The 17,128-nt window shown below is 38.2% G+C and overlaps 1 protein-coding gene across 1 annotated transcript in view; it reads left to right on the top strand.

Moving 5' to 3' along the window:
• ENPP3 (ectonucleotide pyrophosphatase/phosphodiesterase 3) overlaps positions 1-9,024 on the top strand; it is a 36,526-nt gene extending 27,502 nt beyond the window's left edge. The window contains exons 21-25 of the mRNA XM_031066664.1: positions 2,894-3,029; positions 3,529-3,606; positions 4,919-5,051; positions 6,595-6,751; positions 8,457-9,024. Coding sequence (XP_030922524.1) covers positions 2,894-3,029; positions 3,529-3,606; positions 4,919-5,051; positions 6,595-6,751; positions 8,457-8,630 — 678 coding nt within the window. The 3' untranslated portion in view covers positions 8,631-9,024. The remainder of the gene's footprint in view (positions 1-2,893; positions 3,030-3,528; positions 3,607-4,918; positions 5,052-6,594; positions 6,752-8,456) is intronic.
• The last annotated feature ends 8,104 nt before the right edge of the window (positions 9,025-17,128 follow it).

Consider the following 17,128-nt stretch of genomic DNA (forward strand, 5'->3'; position numbering starts at 1 on the left):
CGGTAAACTAATGGACATTCATGGGCTTACTTGCCCTTACAATTTGATCCTTTTTCTAAGTTGCCTTGAGGAAGCAGTTTCTATACTGAATCTTCTGTCTGAAGAGTGCTGTTATTGATGTCTATATGAATTCTTATTTCAGCAGTACAAATATGAAGAAATTATTTTAATCAAAAGTATGCTGCTAAAATGACAGTATTTCAGAAAGTTTCACTACATGCTTTCTACTGATTCTTCACTATCTTGATTGAAGTATCATTAATCCAATCCTAAGAAGGCTAAAAGTCATTTAAACAAATGTCCATTTCAACAAGAACTGTTTATACTTCATATTTGAAGATCTGCCCTTAAACCTTTCAATAAAAGTGCAGTGCCCAATTGAAAACTAGTAAATTGTGGGCATATTTTTTGTCTGATTTTGCTTTAAAAAGATTGAAAAGTCCCATCAGAGCTGCAGTCTTCTTAATATTGAGCTTTAAAAAAGCTCAAAAACCCAAATAACTTTCCAGATGTTTTCCTTTGGTGAAAAACAAATTCTCAGTTAGCAAAGAATCATAGAAGTTTAAAGGGTTGAAATGGATCTTAAAGATAATTTAATTCCAATCCAGCCCTGCCATGGACAGGGATATCTCCCACTAGACCAGACTGCTCAAGGCCTTATCCAACCCGGCTTTGAACAGTGCCAGGGTTGGGGCATCCACAACCTCCCCTGGCAACTTGTTCCAGTGTCTCACAACCCTTACGTGAAAAAAATTCTTCCTAATATCTAACCTAAATTTCCCCTCTTTCAATTTGTACCTATTGCTCCTTGTTTTATCAGTACAGTTCTTGACCAAGAGTCCCTCTCTGGCACTCCTGTAGGTCCCCTTCAGATACTGGAAGTGTATAAAGAAAGTTCTTGCTCAACTTAACATCTAAATTAAGAGAAATACATATTTTGCTGGAGTATCTTATAGCAGTTTATGCAACATTGTGGGAAGCAGTGAATGACTGAGACTGAAGTATTGGAGGATATAGATCACAGCAGACTCCAATACAGTGATGTATGTTTTCTGTAGGAAGATTAGGAAATCATAAATTCCACCTGTAATAGTGTCAGAGGCACAACAGTGAAAGGCTCTGAGTTTAAGAGCTCATACACTGACTTGCACAGTAAGCTGACATTATGATTTTTTATTACATGTGCTAATCAAGAGGAATAGGCTTTGTAATTTATAACAACTGTGGAAGGACAGAGGAATAGAGCTAATGCCTTTGACGGTAAGGTTTGGCTGCAATACTTGGGAATGACAGAAAGTTGCCCTTTCTACAGAATTTTTATTGCACCCTGGTTTAATTATGTTTGGATGCAGCATGTGCAATGCTTTGCACAATTTGTAAGTTGGGGTATATCTCATCATTATGTAGCTATAAAGAAGTGCTTAAATATTAAACTAGGTAGTGCAGGCTGGGCTTTGGCATGATTTGGGAGTTTTGAAACTGGTTGAATAACATGCACTTGCAGATCTTAAATCAAAGATGTCAGCATTTTGATTACTTATTATTCTCAGGAATAAGGAAATTTAATATTGAAGGACATTTGTTTTCTCGAGGCTTTATACTCATCTTCCAGGGAGGAAGGCACATTTTCTTGCAAAAAGACAAATGCACCTGAAGGGGGCTGCATTTGACATAGGAGACCACAGCAGATGCTCAAATTCTGTTATGTAATGCAAATAACTCTTGCTTCTTGACATTAATTACTGGCTCATCAAAAAGTAATAAATGGTATTGAAAAGGACAATTCATGATGTGATAGGCACAGCCAATTTTTTGTTTTAACTGCTTTCTTCAGGAGACATTATGGTTCTTTGACCTGAAATAGAAGGAGCCAAATTGGTGATGAATGTTTTTTTGGTTTTTTGTTTGTTTGGTTAGGTTTTTTTGACACATGATCTGCTCAGGAGTCAAAGGAAGACTTTTGTCTTTTATATTTCATTCCATGTGGTATATATGTTTTCCATTAATATGCAACCTGACCATAATATGGCATCTACTTGAATTCTGATGAAAGAACCTAAAGAAATTAAATCAAGGAGTAAAAAGAGGCACAAGAAGAAGAACATTACAGTTCTTTTTTTTTTGTTTGGTTTTAATTAATCAAAAGAAACAATGTGTTGAAAATCAAGTTATACATTTAACTTCTGTTTATAAAGGTATAATGGAAAATATATTCCAGTCTTACCAAAATGAAAATGTTACATGTATTGAGGATGAAAAAAAGAGTTAAACACAAAAAAGCATATTCAGATGGTTGAATGTTATTGTAAAATTATGAAAAAGTGTGTAGAAAAGGTTATAGGAAAAAAAAGTGAAGGTTATAGAAAGAATTATAGTCATCAGAATCATTTTTGGCCAGATCTTAGCATGTTAACATATTTTGGTGAGTTACTAAAGCCAGTAAAATGTTTCAAATTTACTGTGGATTTCTTTATCTGTAACTCCTCAGCAGCACAAATTCTTATGGAGACTGCATCCTCAGATGCCAAGATGAGGTGATAGTGCCATTTTTATGTACTAGCTGCTTTCCAGGAGGATGTGACATTGAGTTTGTGTTTCCAGAAATATGTAAAAGTGACAAATGAGTCGAATGTGAAATCTGTTTTTGCCTAAGGTGTAACCTTATTTTGCTGCTACAGTTTTACACGGTGCATACGGATTTCCCTGAATTACCTAAAAACAGAAGTAGAAGAAAAACACTACCCAGAAAACATTAGTGTCCATTACTTGCATTGACCTGATTCACTATGAAAATAGGAGAAGATTCAATGAAGTCCATTCTAGAAAGTAAAACCATACAAAGCATTGGCTTAGCCACAGCCGTGGGTGTAAGATTTTTTTCTCCTTTTCACAGGAAAACACATCTCCTCTTCCTCCCACTGTTTCAGACTGTCTGCGGCCTGATGTTAGAATCCCTGCTGCTTGGAGCCAAAAGTGTTCTGACTACCCAGAAGGGCTGACCTTGACCCACAGTTTCCTCTATCCTCCCAGTGAGCATGGTTCTTTTTATAGAGACCTTAGAAAGCCTTAATCAGCTTATGTTTAAACATATACCCAAACACCAAAACAAACTTCTTTGGATCAGCATGTTGGGCTGAAAAAGGTTTCCAGTGTTTGCAGACTGACCAAAAGTAGGGCAGCTGCTACTTGTATCTAAATATTTTTGGTTTAGAATATTTAAGGGTTTTTTAAAGCATGGAACAACTTGAATGTGATGAAAACTGGTTGGAATGATGTGGAGGGTTGGAAGGAAAGGCTGTCCCTCTTCCACTGCATAAATATTCATTTCCTGTTTTCAAATTTGGTAATTATTATTTATTGAGTAGATTTTTTGAACAAATTTGGAGATATGTTTGCAATAGGATCATACACTCATGCTCAAATGTAACATGTAATTGAACTACATGTACTTACAATTTATAGTGACATACGAATCAATTGGTCTTTGTATAGTGTTCCATTCACTTATATTTTGGTCTTTTTATATAGACTACAATTCATCTGATCTTGAACAGTATGATGCCTTACTCACCAGCAATATTGCTCCCATGTATAAAGCTTTCAAAGGTAGGTTGCAAAATTCTGATTAATTATGATTAATTTTCTATAATTATTGTTCTGGATTTGATAAAGCTATCACAAAATTTTAAAACATTAATGCATATATCCAGATGTTGTGAATATATCCTTGAACATTTTAAGAGTAGATGTTTGAAAATTTATAGTACAATTATATGGTTTTTTTTTTCTTTGTGTAGTCTTATCTGATTTCTGCTTATCTCTGCATACCTGTTTGCTTTTGAAATTGCTGTTCATCTCCTCTGGGCTGTTCTAACAAGAAATGTTAGCTATGAAATTCTCATAAAAATTTCCCTTGGGAAAATGCTCAAGGTGAATGCAAATGGCACTTTTTTTTTTTCAAAATCTGAAGAGAAAACCCCAACAATATTAATCTCGCAACACTATTTCTATAACAGATGTTTTCATTATGCAATAATAAAATGTCTTCCCATCCAGCCTGACTCACATTTGTTTGTAATCATTGATAAGAAATTTTCTATAACTGCTTATGATCCTGTTTTATTCTTAGGCCTTGGCTAATTTTCTTAGAAAATGCTTAAAAAGAGGAATTGTGTAAGGAAAAAGGTGGAAAAAACTGGATTATATAACTACCTTTCTATTACATTCAGACCTCAATTATTCATTCACTCATATTAAAACCGGAGATCCAGAAGACCTAAGTGTTTTTAATCTTCCAAATAAATCACAGACTGTGAAAAATCTAATTTTTCAAGGAAAACAACAAGAAGTTTCTATAGACCATAAGCAACAGCTAAATCAATAGGAGGTGCCCTCAATGCCCCAAACCCCTTTTTTTTGCCATGTCAGTTGTAAATATTTGGATAATCTCACTATTTTATATCCTACAAATTGCATTTTCTTGATTAACGTCAGTGAAATAAGCCAAATTGTCTAGTGATGAGTTCTAGACAGTTAAACTAACACTCAGGTGGTGAGTATTCCTCTCACAAAATCATTATGTCAGTTCCTGCTATTTGGAACACTGATCAGGAACATCAGCCAGAAATTAGTGACCTCTCAGCTGTAGGTTTGTAGCTTCAGCTTTAGAACAAATCAATATACACTCCAGTAGTGCAATTTACCTTGCTATTGACTATAGTGGCATTTACAGCATCTCTTTCAATGGCAAGTGGGAGTATGACCCTTCTGATTAAATCCAAATTTTGTGTAACAAAGAGTTTAGTTCTGAACTTTTTAAAATTAATCTTCAGTGAAAACACAAATGCACTATTTTTCTTCAGTGGTGCAATTACTTTAAATTGGTATTAATTTTGCTTTTATTTTCTTTTTATGACAGACATCTGGGACTATTTCCATAATGTGCTTCTTCAGAAGTATGCTAGAGAAAGGAATGGGGTAAACGTTATCAGTGGACCAGTGTTTGATTACAATTATGATGGCCATTTTAATAGCCCTGATGAAATTAAGCCGTAAGTACATGGAAAAGCCAGAAGTCAAACTCTATATTATTTCAACAGTGTTTCCACATAAAACCCCCCTATTATTTAAAAAGACTAAGAAACAAGTATCATGGAGAATGCAGTATTCTCTTCATAATCCTATATCCATTATTACTCATACAAGAGGAATTGCTCTTGCAAACAGATACAGTCCCATGGAAATTGAAGTAAAGAGTAAAAAAGCTGTGCAGTTACATGTGTATCTCTATACACATGCAAAGGTACAGACTAGTAATTAGTCTGTAGTAATTAGTTTCCCAAGATGATGCCTAGATTTTAAGATTTTGGGCCTCTGCATCAGAAATGCTGGGAGAATATGACTTTTAAACAGGCAGAAGACATGCTTGAGCATGATTTTCTCACTTTGATGTTACGCTCACTCACCTGTTTGTTGTTTCTTCCTATTGTCTCAAACTGATGTATTTCATCAAAGGTCAGATTTGTGTGTTTGCCTTCACTGAATCACATAACTGGAAATGCAAAATGTAACATTCCTGAGAGGTACCTTTGCATAACTATGGCTTACACAGCTTACTGCAACATCTGACATGTTTACACATAAATTAGAAAGACCAATTATTTATGTCAGTGAATAAGGATACAAGGAAATAAAAACAGAATTAGGAAAACTTAGATTAGGGAAAATACCTTCTGAGACTATGAGCATTTATGGAGTAGAAAGATGCAGGGAAATCTGTACAGCTGAATCTATCACTGGAGATGTTTTACTCAGGCTAGATTTGACCACATCTGATAAAAATGCTTTGAGAATGGGAAAATCAGCCTGCCACATAATAGGAGGGTGGAACGGAGGAGGGACTACAACTTCCTTCTAAGCAAAATGCTGTAATACCCAGCTGACCACATAATGCTGCCTCCAGTTTGGAATAAGCATGTTTTAGTCAGCATGGTTAGGCAGTCATACAAAGAAGTATAATAATTTCAGTGATAGCGTTTTGTTCAACAAAAAAGCCTGGGAAACATTTAGCTCTTTATACACAAGAGTGACCATATTTGCAGAATAGTCAGAAAAGAGCAGCAAAGACATTTTCAACTGAGTATCCTAAACTGATTTCAACAGCACACAGCCACAAATCACTGTTCTGGCATTTCTCAATGGCAAGGAGTCAGAAGTTAATTTTCTCATCACTCTCCTCCAATTCATATGGTTAAAATTCTTCATATAATGAAGGGCAAATATGATGCTCTATTCTCACTCTTCCAGATGTAGAGATCTCTGGCTCTGGCAAAATAGAGTATTGAACATATTAAGCAGTCCTGTTTCAGTGGGACTGCTTGTAGCAGACAGAGTAATCCATGTATGTTTGGCTGTTCATAAAATAAATTGTGAGGTTGTGTATCCCATCAGGTATTTTTTTCAATTACAAAATAAATTCAAGTCATATAGTATTGAAAGATATATATTGAGATAAATTGTATAAATTTCTAATTGTATCAGTGGTGTTAATACTTGATATCTCAAAAAATGCCTTAACTAATGTTTGTTTTGTAGGTATGTAAACAATACAGAAATCCCTGTCCCAACCCATTACTATGTGATTCTGACGAGCTGCAACAACACATCCTATACTCCACTGAACTGTTCAGGGTCCTTGGATGCTTTGTCTTTTATCATTCCTCATCGACCTGACAACACTGAAAGCTGTGCTGTAAGTATAGTTCCATGTTCCTGTGTGCTGACGAACTTTGGGAACTGATTCCCATTGGAATTTAGTCATCCAGAGAATCTTTATCAGTCTATGGAATTAACTCATTCCCCATGAGCTGAGAGTGAGCTGAGAGTTAAAGCAATCACCAGAAGAGCAAGGAGCTCCAGGAGAGGTAGCTGGAAACTAATGATCTGATAGGAAGCAAGGAAGAAGAAAGGGAGGTAAGATAAGAGGATGGGGAAATGCTGTCACCTGAGAAGGGCTGAGAACAGCAGCACAGGCAACAGGGAGATGAGGTATCTTTATGGAAGACTGCAGAATAAACTTACTTTAGAGATATCAGAAGACTTTGAGTGTTACTCCCTTCAGTTAATAGAAAATTCCTTCAGTTGCTTATTCCACCTCTATGAGAAATCCAGGCATTTGGATGGATGGTTCTGCAGTTAAAATTCATACTTGAATTAAATTAAATCTCTGCTTACCTCTAACAGCGTGAACCTTATGCCTTGTAGCAAACAAAATACATTATCTGAGTGTAATATGTATTGTTGAGGCAGCCGAGAGCCTATTCCACAAACTCTGGGTTGCAGAAGGTTCTTAAACTCAGTGTTTATATATAATACATAATATTTATTCACATAAATAGAAATAGAAATAGAAATAGAAATAGAAATAGAAATAGAAATAGAAATAGAAATAGAAATAGAAATAGAAATAGAAATAGAAATAGAAATAGAAATAGAAATAGAAATAGAAATAGAAATTGCACAAATACAGGGATTTGAGAAAGGATTAGTCTCCAAGGCAACTGGGGAGGAGTTGGGATAACTGGCAGCTCAAGGGAGGGAGGAGAGAACCAGGGCAGAACCATTACATGATAGGGGGAACAGAACAGTCCAACTTATACAGACACAGACAACAGCATAATTCTTCTTGTCTCTCACTGTGGAAGTGGAGAGGTGGGTAGTGTGGGAATCCATAAAATCAGAGGGCTTTAGGAAAACTGCAGAAGACAGGCCTCAGATACAGCAGAATTGTGAACAGTGCTAAAGCAGCAGAAAAAATTATTTAAACTGTAGAAAAGATATGGGTGAATAGAACAATAAAAGCTGTGTATTAGTGCTTGTATAGGCTTTCTAAGTTGCAAAAAGTTTCTCTAGCAAGGTTAAGCTTATGAATAGGGCTCGGTGCATTGTCTCTTATAAACGAGTATTGTATTTGAAAGTAAGCAAGCATTGTTTTAACCAAAGCTACGTGTGCTTATGGTGATTGGATAGAACTACTGTCAGTATGCTTTTGCTTCATGTAATTGGTCTAGAAGGTTATAAAGTATGCTGTAACATTAAGTCTTCTGGCCTGCTGCCTGGACAGTGAGCTGTTAGCATCTTTCCATTATCATAATCATGTAATGAGACTGATGCTGAAAAAATAAACAGCTTGAGACACTATCCCAGCAGCCCCGTCCTGTTCGTGTCTGTAAATAAACTGCTGGCATCAGGTAGAAGAGACATCTGCTTGATTATGTTTAAATGAGATCCCTAAAAGCAAGGCTGTAAAGATGTCTTGGAAAGCCTGAAAGAAGTTTTACCAACTGGAGGCCTTTAGTCTGTCAGACCAGGTCAAGCACTGGCAATTGCCTAACACTGCCACCAAACAACAGAGGGCCTTTTATGTGTTTGAACATTGTTCTTGCTTGTTTTGACAGGAAAATAAGACACTTTCCGAATGGGTTGAAGAAAGAGTTCAGGCTCATTCTGCACGTGTTCGGGATGTGGAGTTGCTAGCTGGGCTTGACTTTTACCAGGAAAGAAATGAATCAGTTTCTGAGATCTTGAGGCTAAAGACATTTTTGCCAGTATTTGAGACTGAAAGTATATGATGATCTTTGGAAAAGGGGTCAGTGCTTGGAAGAAAGAAAATTTCAGTGATTTCACTTATTTCCTTGCTTAAGTATGTGGGAGTATTTTTCAAATTTGTGTTTTTCAGTCAAGTGTTCTGTGCCAATAAAATTTGAATAAAAATGATACATAAAATTTTCTAAAGTGAATTAAATCATCATTGTTGAGGCAGGCTTTCAAAATACAGAATATATTTTTATTATGTAAAAACTAATGTATTATATTACTCTAAAATACATGAAATATTAGATGTGATATATATATAATAGTAATGATTGAAAAAAATGCAAAAGGAACATATTTTATGCTGCAGAGACATCAGAACTGTAAATTGTATATAAAATATTTCTACAATGGAGTTGAAAAATAAAACACTTTGAGAGGTGTGTGTGTGTTTTTTTCCCTTGTGCTTATCAAAGGGGTTATGGTTCTCTAACACAAGCACATCCTGAAATATTCTGAATTTCTCTTTCTCACCTATTAATTCCTACAGAAACACAGTCTGAGTCACAAAAAGTTTGTATACAGTGCAAGTGATCATCATCTGTGTTTTCCACTTGTGTTAATTATTTATGCTATTAACAAGTGAAGTGAATGACGTGTATTCTTGTACCCTTCAGAAATCTTAAAACATTCTGAACATGAAGAGGTAAAAGAAATGCTCTACACAGAAGAATTTTGTCTTGATATTTACCTGTATTTGCAATGGTTTCCAAATGCATGGTGATAACAAAATGTTTGTGTCTATTTTTAAATAAACTTGAGATTAAAGCACAAAATTAGTAACAACATCCAAAACAGATAGTCACTCTTTCTGTAGAGACTTTGTAAAGAGATGCTTTGTAACATTGTGCTGTACACAAATAATTGCTGAGGACAGGTAAGTAGGACAAGGCTGTGGAAATTTCCAGATTATCCTAATACAAAAACGTCACCCATAATAGAGTGACTCTACTACAAATATTGCTAAGTGCATTTATGAATAATCATGAATGAATACAGCAGAAAATTGATCATTAGATTTGTAGGCACAGCAAGGGCATTTTAAAGAAACATGTCAAAGTGTGTTTCAATCTATAAAACTAACTGTGGACTGAAGGAGCTATGTCTGCCTAAAGAATGAAACTTTAAACTTCCAAACTTTTAGCACAAAGAATCCAAACCCACCACAGGACGCTATAATTCCCAAAGTCCTCAAGATGATCAGTGTATGCCCACACACCAGACAGAGTTTAGCAATATTGATCTTAAAATCATGATGTGGGACCAAGCTGAACATAAAGATTTTTATCTCAGTGAAAGCATTACACCATCATGGAGTTGCAGTTCACCACCCTACAATGTTTTGACATCTTAAGGCTGCCCACCTAAATCAGAGACTTCTGCTAAACTGCCCCAATTAAGAACATGACTGTTTTTTCACTTTGTGGTAAATCATACCCCAACTCAAGTAAAAAAATCTACACTCTCACTGTAGAAAAGTGGGACAAAAGAAGAATGACTAAATGTATTAAATAGATTTTGTTTATTTTACTCTGAAATGCTGAGAAATTCAAAAGTTAAAGAAACAACAAATAGACAACACAAAATAAACACATAATATTTAATTTTGAAAACATAATAATTCTTTGTTAATCATTCTACTTTGTCCTGAGATTTAGGAAATTATGCTGTTTCTGGATATTTCAGATGTCTGTTTCCTAGGGGATGTGAGTATTGCTTTCCCAAATTGATAAGCCCTTTGTTTCTGTGTTTTTCAGCCAGTTCTGAAACTCCCAAAGCTGCAGTGGAAAAGCCACAAATTAATCTGCTGACTGCAAAAGCAGATGTTGCCAAGTCTCAGCTCTCTGAGCCACCTTCCATGTGACAATTAAAAATGTAAATTCTGTAAAACATGATTTTCCATAGGCCATTATTTAAGCTAAGAAAACTGAGTGCTCCTGGAGACATTGAAAATCTGAGTTCTGAAGGACCTTGCTGCTTCCCTCTCTTATGCTTGGGTCCTTTTAAGTTTTAGAGTATTAGAACCGAATCTCTAAGCAAATATAGAAACTTGGCACTACCTATATCTAGTCTTTTCTCTGTAGCAAGGCTGAGTAATAATGAAAGAAACTAGGCAAGGGAAACAGCCTACCCTGCCCCAGAAAAGGCAGAGCAAGGAAAATCTCAATTGATGTTTTTTTTAGTAAGTGCTACTGTTTCCCTGGCACCACACCCTGGCTCTGTGAGACTGTCACCATATAAAACAAACCTTTTTTGTTCACTTAATATTTATTATAGATACCATTGGCTTTTTGTCAGTACCTCCCTGAAGTACTTTCAAAGCTGAATGCAGACACTGAAGTGGCACAGAATACCCTTTACCTTGGACATCTTCCCTTAAATGTCAATGGATATATATTGAAAGAGCTGTTTTAAAAAATTACCTCCTGCACTGGTCCTGCAATGTTTGTACATAGGTTGATGGGATTTTTCAAGTGTAATTGTTTGTAAGTACAGATTTTTTTTTTCTGTCCTTACTGTGCAGTGAGGGAGTCACTACCGTTGGGTGAAAGGCTGTCAATAGGAAGGCAAGCAAATCGATCATGCCTCTGGATCCAAAGTCTTGAGAAAAGTGGAGGCTCAGAAGCGTCCTCTTAGAGCACCACTTGCCTGTCCCACCAGAATTTCCCTGGGGAGGGAGAAGTGAACGCTACTGGCATGACTTTCATTACCATAGTCTGAAAGTGGCAGAAAATACAAATCCTTCCCAGACCCTGAAGCATGAACCAAAGAACAGGAGTGCCTCTGAAGGAAGAAAAGTGCTGGGTGGAATTCAAATTAGTATGGTCAGGGTCCAGGACTTCGGACAGCTTTGGGTTTGACATAAACCAGACTTAAAGCAGAAATGCCAAGGACATAATTGCTTTAAGGAGACTTGGCAACTGATGTGTCCCATAAACCAACCTGCCCACTGTCCAGGAAGATCAGCCACAGCCTGCTTTGCCTGTAATGGTTGGGAGTTGGAAGGAGAGTGAGTGGTTCCTAAGACTGTCTGCAAAGAAGTGCATTTCTCCTGGTCTTACCCTATGTGAGAGAAGCATGGGTGGATATGGTATTTTCTGAGATCCCCATTGAAGGGAGGAGTGAATGAATCTGACTCCATGTTCTTAGAAGGCTAATTTATTATTTTATGTTACTATATTATATAAAAGAATGCAATACTATACTATACTGTACTAAAGAATAGAGAAAGGATACAGACAGAAGGCTAAAAGATACTAAAAAAAACTCATTAGTCTTTCCAGAGTTCCAACACAGCCTGACCATGATTGGTCATTAAGTCAAAACAATTTACATGTTGGATAAACAATCTCCAAACCACATTCCAAAGCAGCAAAACACAGGAGAAGCAAATGAGATCATATTGTTTTCCTTTTTCTCTGAGGCTTCTCAGCTTCCCAGGAGAGAAATCCTGGGCAAGGGGATTTTTCCAGAAAATATGATGGTGACATTTCACCCTTTTTGTATAATTAAAATAAAAAGAAACTGTGTTTGTAATTCTTCTGCTGGGCCCTTGCAGAAGAGAGAACAAACACGTCTCGAGAGGTTTATCCATTGCCAATCAAAACCTCAATCAAGTGCTGATGTGGAATGATCAAGGAGATTCTTTTCCTGTAGAATATCACTAAAACAAGTCTTACAATATCAGAAAATGCAAAAAACCATGCAAAAATTTTTCATTCGTTCAAGTCCAAACACCTGAGTTTCAGGAAAAGTTCCATTGGCTGAAGATGTTGCTCTTTGACATCCCTTTTGGTCCTGAAACAGACTTGCAGAATCCTGAAACAAAGAACTGCTAAAGAAAATCACTAATAACTCTTTAGAAATCCATTGATAATTATCAAACAATTTCGAGAAATTTTCTGGAATGCCCTGGCCACAGCCCTTAATTGAACCACTTGGGCTGAGGCTGATTCATGGCTTTCCAGTGCTTTGAGCTGCTAGCTCTTTCCGCTTTTTTATTTTTTTTTTTTTTTTTCCCCTCAAAAAGGGAAACAGTAAAAGCAGGTTTTAGGACCCTACTGTGCTTGTCAGGACGGAGTCCCTGGCCCTGGTCCAGGTGGGTGGACCAAGGACCTCAGACCCAGCCCACAGAACGGTATCCCAGGCCTGGGAAGGGGGATCAAAGCCCCCAAACCTGGCGGTGGACAGGCCAAATGGCCCAGACCCAGCCTGTGGGGCAGAGTCTTTGTTCTCACAACTGGACACCACCCTGCTGCCTTGGCAGCAGGAGTGACCAAAGCTTTTTCCCTCTCCCCCCAGAACTACTGGTGCATGCCAGCAGTTGGGGAGGAGAAGCTTTCCCAGGGATCTTCATCCCAGACCTGGGGGTCATCTTTCCCCACAGCAAATGAGTAATGCTCGTTTTCTGCTGTGCCCCCTGTGATTCAAATGCCAGTGTTCCCGCTTTCTGCTCCTTGGCACCACCCCCACCCCCTCTGGGCTTGGGGCCAGAGGTAGCACCTTTGGAAGCCAACTTCCCCAAGCTGCTGCTGTGCATGGGGGGGGATCAGCCCATGAAAAACACTGTGTCCCAGAAAAACACTGAGTTTGAGAGTTTTAAGCCAGAAGGCACCTGCAATCAGCAGTTGAGCTGTGCCACCTCCACGGAGGGACAGGCCGGTCGCAGGGTCCGACGCAGATGCTGACGCAAAGGGCGAAGCCCCTGAAGGCTGTGGCACTGCCAAGTGGGTGGCGGAAGCGCGAGAGGCGTGCGAGGAAGTGCCGCCGAGGTCTCTCTGGGTTCCGGGCAATGCAGCACTGGCGTGGGCTCTGTTGCTGCAGGAGGGACTGTCGGGCTGCGTGCTGGCACCAAATCAGGGTGCCTCGTGCGGCTTCCCCTGGATGCAGCGGCAGCAGCACGAGCACAATCTGTGGTGCCCCTGAATTGTTGCTTAGCAACATGCTGGAACCCACGAGGAGATGATGGGAGCGGCACCTGGGGCGGCCCGGGAGGCAGTAGGGCCGCAGGCAGGTCTCCCAGCCCTGGGAGGGGTCAAGGTCTGTGGACAGCTGTCTGGGAAAACTCAGGAGATTCTTCTGTGTTAAGTCTTGGCTGTGAACACTGCCCATCTTCAGGGTCTTGGTTCTTGAGCTCCAGGATACAACCAACGTCTGGGGTCACCATTTGTGGTATTTTCTGAGACCTCAGACAAAGGAAGGAAATGATGAATCTGACTCCATGTTCTTAGAAGGCTAATTTATTATTATATGATCTATGTAATATTACAGAATACTATAATAAACTATACTAAAGAATAGAGAAAGGATACAGACAGAAGGCTAAAATATACTAATGAAACCTCGTGACTCTTTCTCTGGAGTCTGACACGGCAGAGCCCTGATTGGCAGAGAAGTAAAATCAATTCACATGAAACCAATGAAACCACCACCTGTTGGATAAACAAACTCCAAAACACATTCCAAAGCAGCAAAACACAGGAGAAACAAATGATATAATAATTGTTTCCATTTTACTCTGAGGCTTCTCAGCTTCCCAGGAGAAGAATCCTGGGCAAAGAGATTCTTCAGAAAATGTGACGGTGACAGAGAGAAAATGAGGTGGAGTGTAACGGACGAAAACATGACAAAACTAACCTCACAAATGTTGCAAGAGCAGGGGAAAATATCAAGGAGGAGGACACAATTTTGAGGGGAAGATATGAGAGACATGGCATGGATACTTTAAAAAATAAAAACAAACAATATCTTCACCAAAGTGAAAGCCATCAAAACGCATGGCATGCCATCAAGTGCAGGGACATGGAAAAATCTTGCCCAAATGATTCCCATTGTAATCGCAAGATTTCGTTTCCATGCCTGAAAGGAAATGAAACTTTCCGGTAAAACTAAATATTACAATTTTGATGGCTTTCACCTTGGAAAAGATTTTTAAGTATCCATGCCATGTCCCTCATATCTTCCCCTCAAAGTTGTGTCTTCCTCCTTGATTTTTTTCCCCTGCTTTTGCAACATGAGGGGTTAGTTTTGGCATGTTTTTGTCCTTTGCACTGCGCCTCATTTTCTCCCAGACCACATTCTTGTAGTCACTAAAACTCCCAATTTTCTGGGTTTTTTGGGTGTTTTTCAATTGCATTTCATTTGATCATATCTTCTTTCCAGAGTGTTTGTAAGTCTTTCTCTTCTGTTTCACAAGATTTCGTTTCCCTTCCTGAAAGGAAGGCTTTTTCAAATTCCAAGACTTTTTCCTTGGAACCAGCCGTAGCCCAAGGCTGCTGTTCCTGCCTAGGGTTAGGGTTAGGGTTAGGGTTACACTTAGGGTTAGCATCTCAAAAACCTCAAAGCCCAGAGTATCACTGGCCAGGGGTATATGTAGAAATCACAAGGATGATGGGACTGCTAGGATTGTACCTTGAGCTGTTTTATTTTTTAGCATCCGTCTCATTACAAGGTTATGACAGTAGGTTGGTGCCATCAGTTGACATTCCAGGCCACAGATCAAGAACTTAATGTTACAACTTACTTTAAAAATTTTTTGAGCAATCACACAAGACAAAAGCATATTGACAGTAGTTCTATCCAAGCACTAGAAGCACGCATACCTTCAGTTAAAACAATGCTTTCTTATTTGGAATACCATACCTGCTTGTAAGCCTTAAAACACAGTGCACAGAGGTCCATTGTTAAGCTTAAAACTTCCTAATATCTTGGTAGATAAACTTTTCTACAGCTTAGGGAGTTATTCTAGTCAAGCATTAATACACAGAGCATTGTTCTATTTGTCTTTACTTTTCTAAATTTTACATAGTTTTTCTGTATACCTATCTCATGGCCACCACTTAGCTTTAATCACAGTTCAGCTGTCTCTGAGGCCTGCCTTTTGCTGCTTTCCCAAGACCCTCTGATTTTATCGATTCCCACAATTCCCCCTTTTGGTTCACCTAAAAAGAAACCTTTGCAATCTAAAAAAATCTTGCAGATTCAATGGGGAACAATTGGGCAAGCTTCGGTCCATGTCCCTGAACTTAATGGCTTTAACTTTGGTGAAGATTGATTTTTGATATTTTTTTTTCAAGTGTCCATGCCATGTCACTCATATCTTCCCCTCAAAGTTTGTGTCTTCATCCTTGATTTTTCCCCTGCTTTTGCAACATCTGCAAGGTTAGTTTTGGCATGTTTTTGTCCTTTACACTGCACTTCATTTTCTCCCAGACCACTTTCTCATACTCACTAAATCTTCCAATTTTCTTTTTTATTTTCCTTCAATTGCATTTCATTTGATCATATCTCCTTTTCAGAGTGTTTGTAAATCCTTCTTTTCTCTTTCTGGGATTGGAATGGATCAATGCTGGCAAGCTTTGGTTTCTGTCCCTGCACTTGATGGCATCCCATGCCTTCTGATGTCTTTCACCTTGGTGAAGATTGATTTTTTTTTAAAGTATCCATGCAATGTCCCCCATATCCTCCCCTCAAAGTTGTGTCTTCCTCCTTGATTTCTCCCCCTGCTTTTGCAACATCAGAGAGGTTAGTTTTGCATCTTTTTGTCCTTTGCACTGTGGAGGTATAGAATGTAAGATAATAGTGCAGAAGGAAATCTCACCTCTGAGGAGTTGCAGCTGTACTAATTACCAAAGATTAGGAACAGGCTTGCCCTTAATAGGCCACAGCTGTGTCCAAAAAGAAGAAGAGCACTACAAAAGAGTGAGTTAGTTGGTTGAGAAGTGAGTTGGAGTTTGTAGGATGTGTTGTAAAAGACAAGGAGTCAATACTGCAGGGAGCTGCACATGAGAAATCACTGAGAAGGTATGGGAGATATGCAATAGGATGACAATACTGCACCTCATTTTCTCCTAGACCACTTCCCTGTAGTCATTAAATCTCCTGATACTCTTTTTTTTTTTTCCCCCTTCAATTGCACTTCATTTCATCATATCTCCTTTCAAGAGTGTTGGTAAGTCCTGCTTTTCTCTTTCTGGGATTTGAATGGATCAATTTTGACAAGTTTTAGGCCATGTCCCTGAACTTGATGGCATGCCATGCCTTTTGGTGGTTTTCAAATTAACAAAGATATTTTCTTTTCTTTCTCTTTTAAAGTATCTATGCAATATATGTTATATCTTCCCCTCAGAGTTGTGTCCTCCTCCTAGATTTTTTTCCTCTGCTTTTCAAAATCTCCCACGTGAGTTAAGGCATGATTTGCACATTTGCGCTGCAAGTCATTTGGTTCCAGAAAACTTTCATGTAGTAAGTAAAGCCCCTGAGTTTCTTTTTTATTTTCAATCACTTGGAATTCATTTGATCATAATTTGTACCAGAAAGATTGTAAGCCTTTCTCTCAAGGGCGCAAAGATTCTGTTTCCTTTCCTGCAAGGAAATTTCATTTCCATTAAGGAAAGGAAACATAATCTTACAATTTCAATGGGGGCCAATAGAGGAAAATTTGGTGCACGTGCCTGCACTTGAAAGCATATGGCCT

Source organism: Geospiza fortis, unplaced genomic scaffold, assembly GCF_000277835.1.
Source record: "Geospiza fortis unplaced genomic scaffold, GeoFor_1.0 scaffold98, whole genome shotgun sequence".
NCBI classification, from domain to species: Eukaryota; Metazoa; Chordata; class Aves; order Passeriformes; family Thraupidae; genus Geospiza; species Geospiza fortis.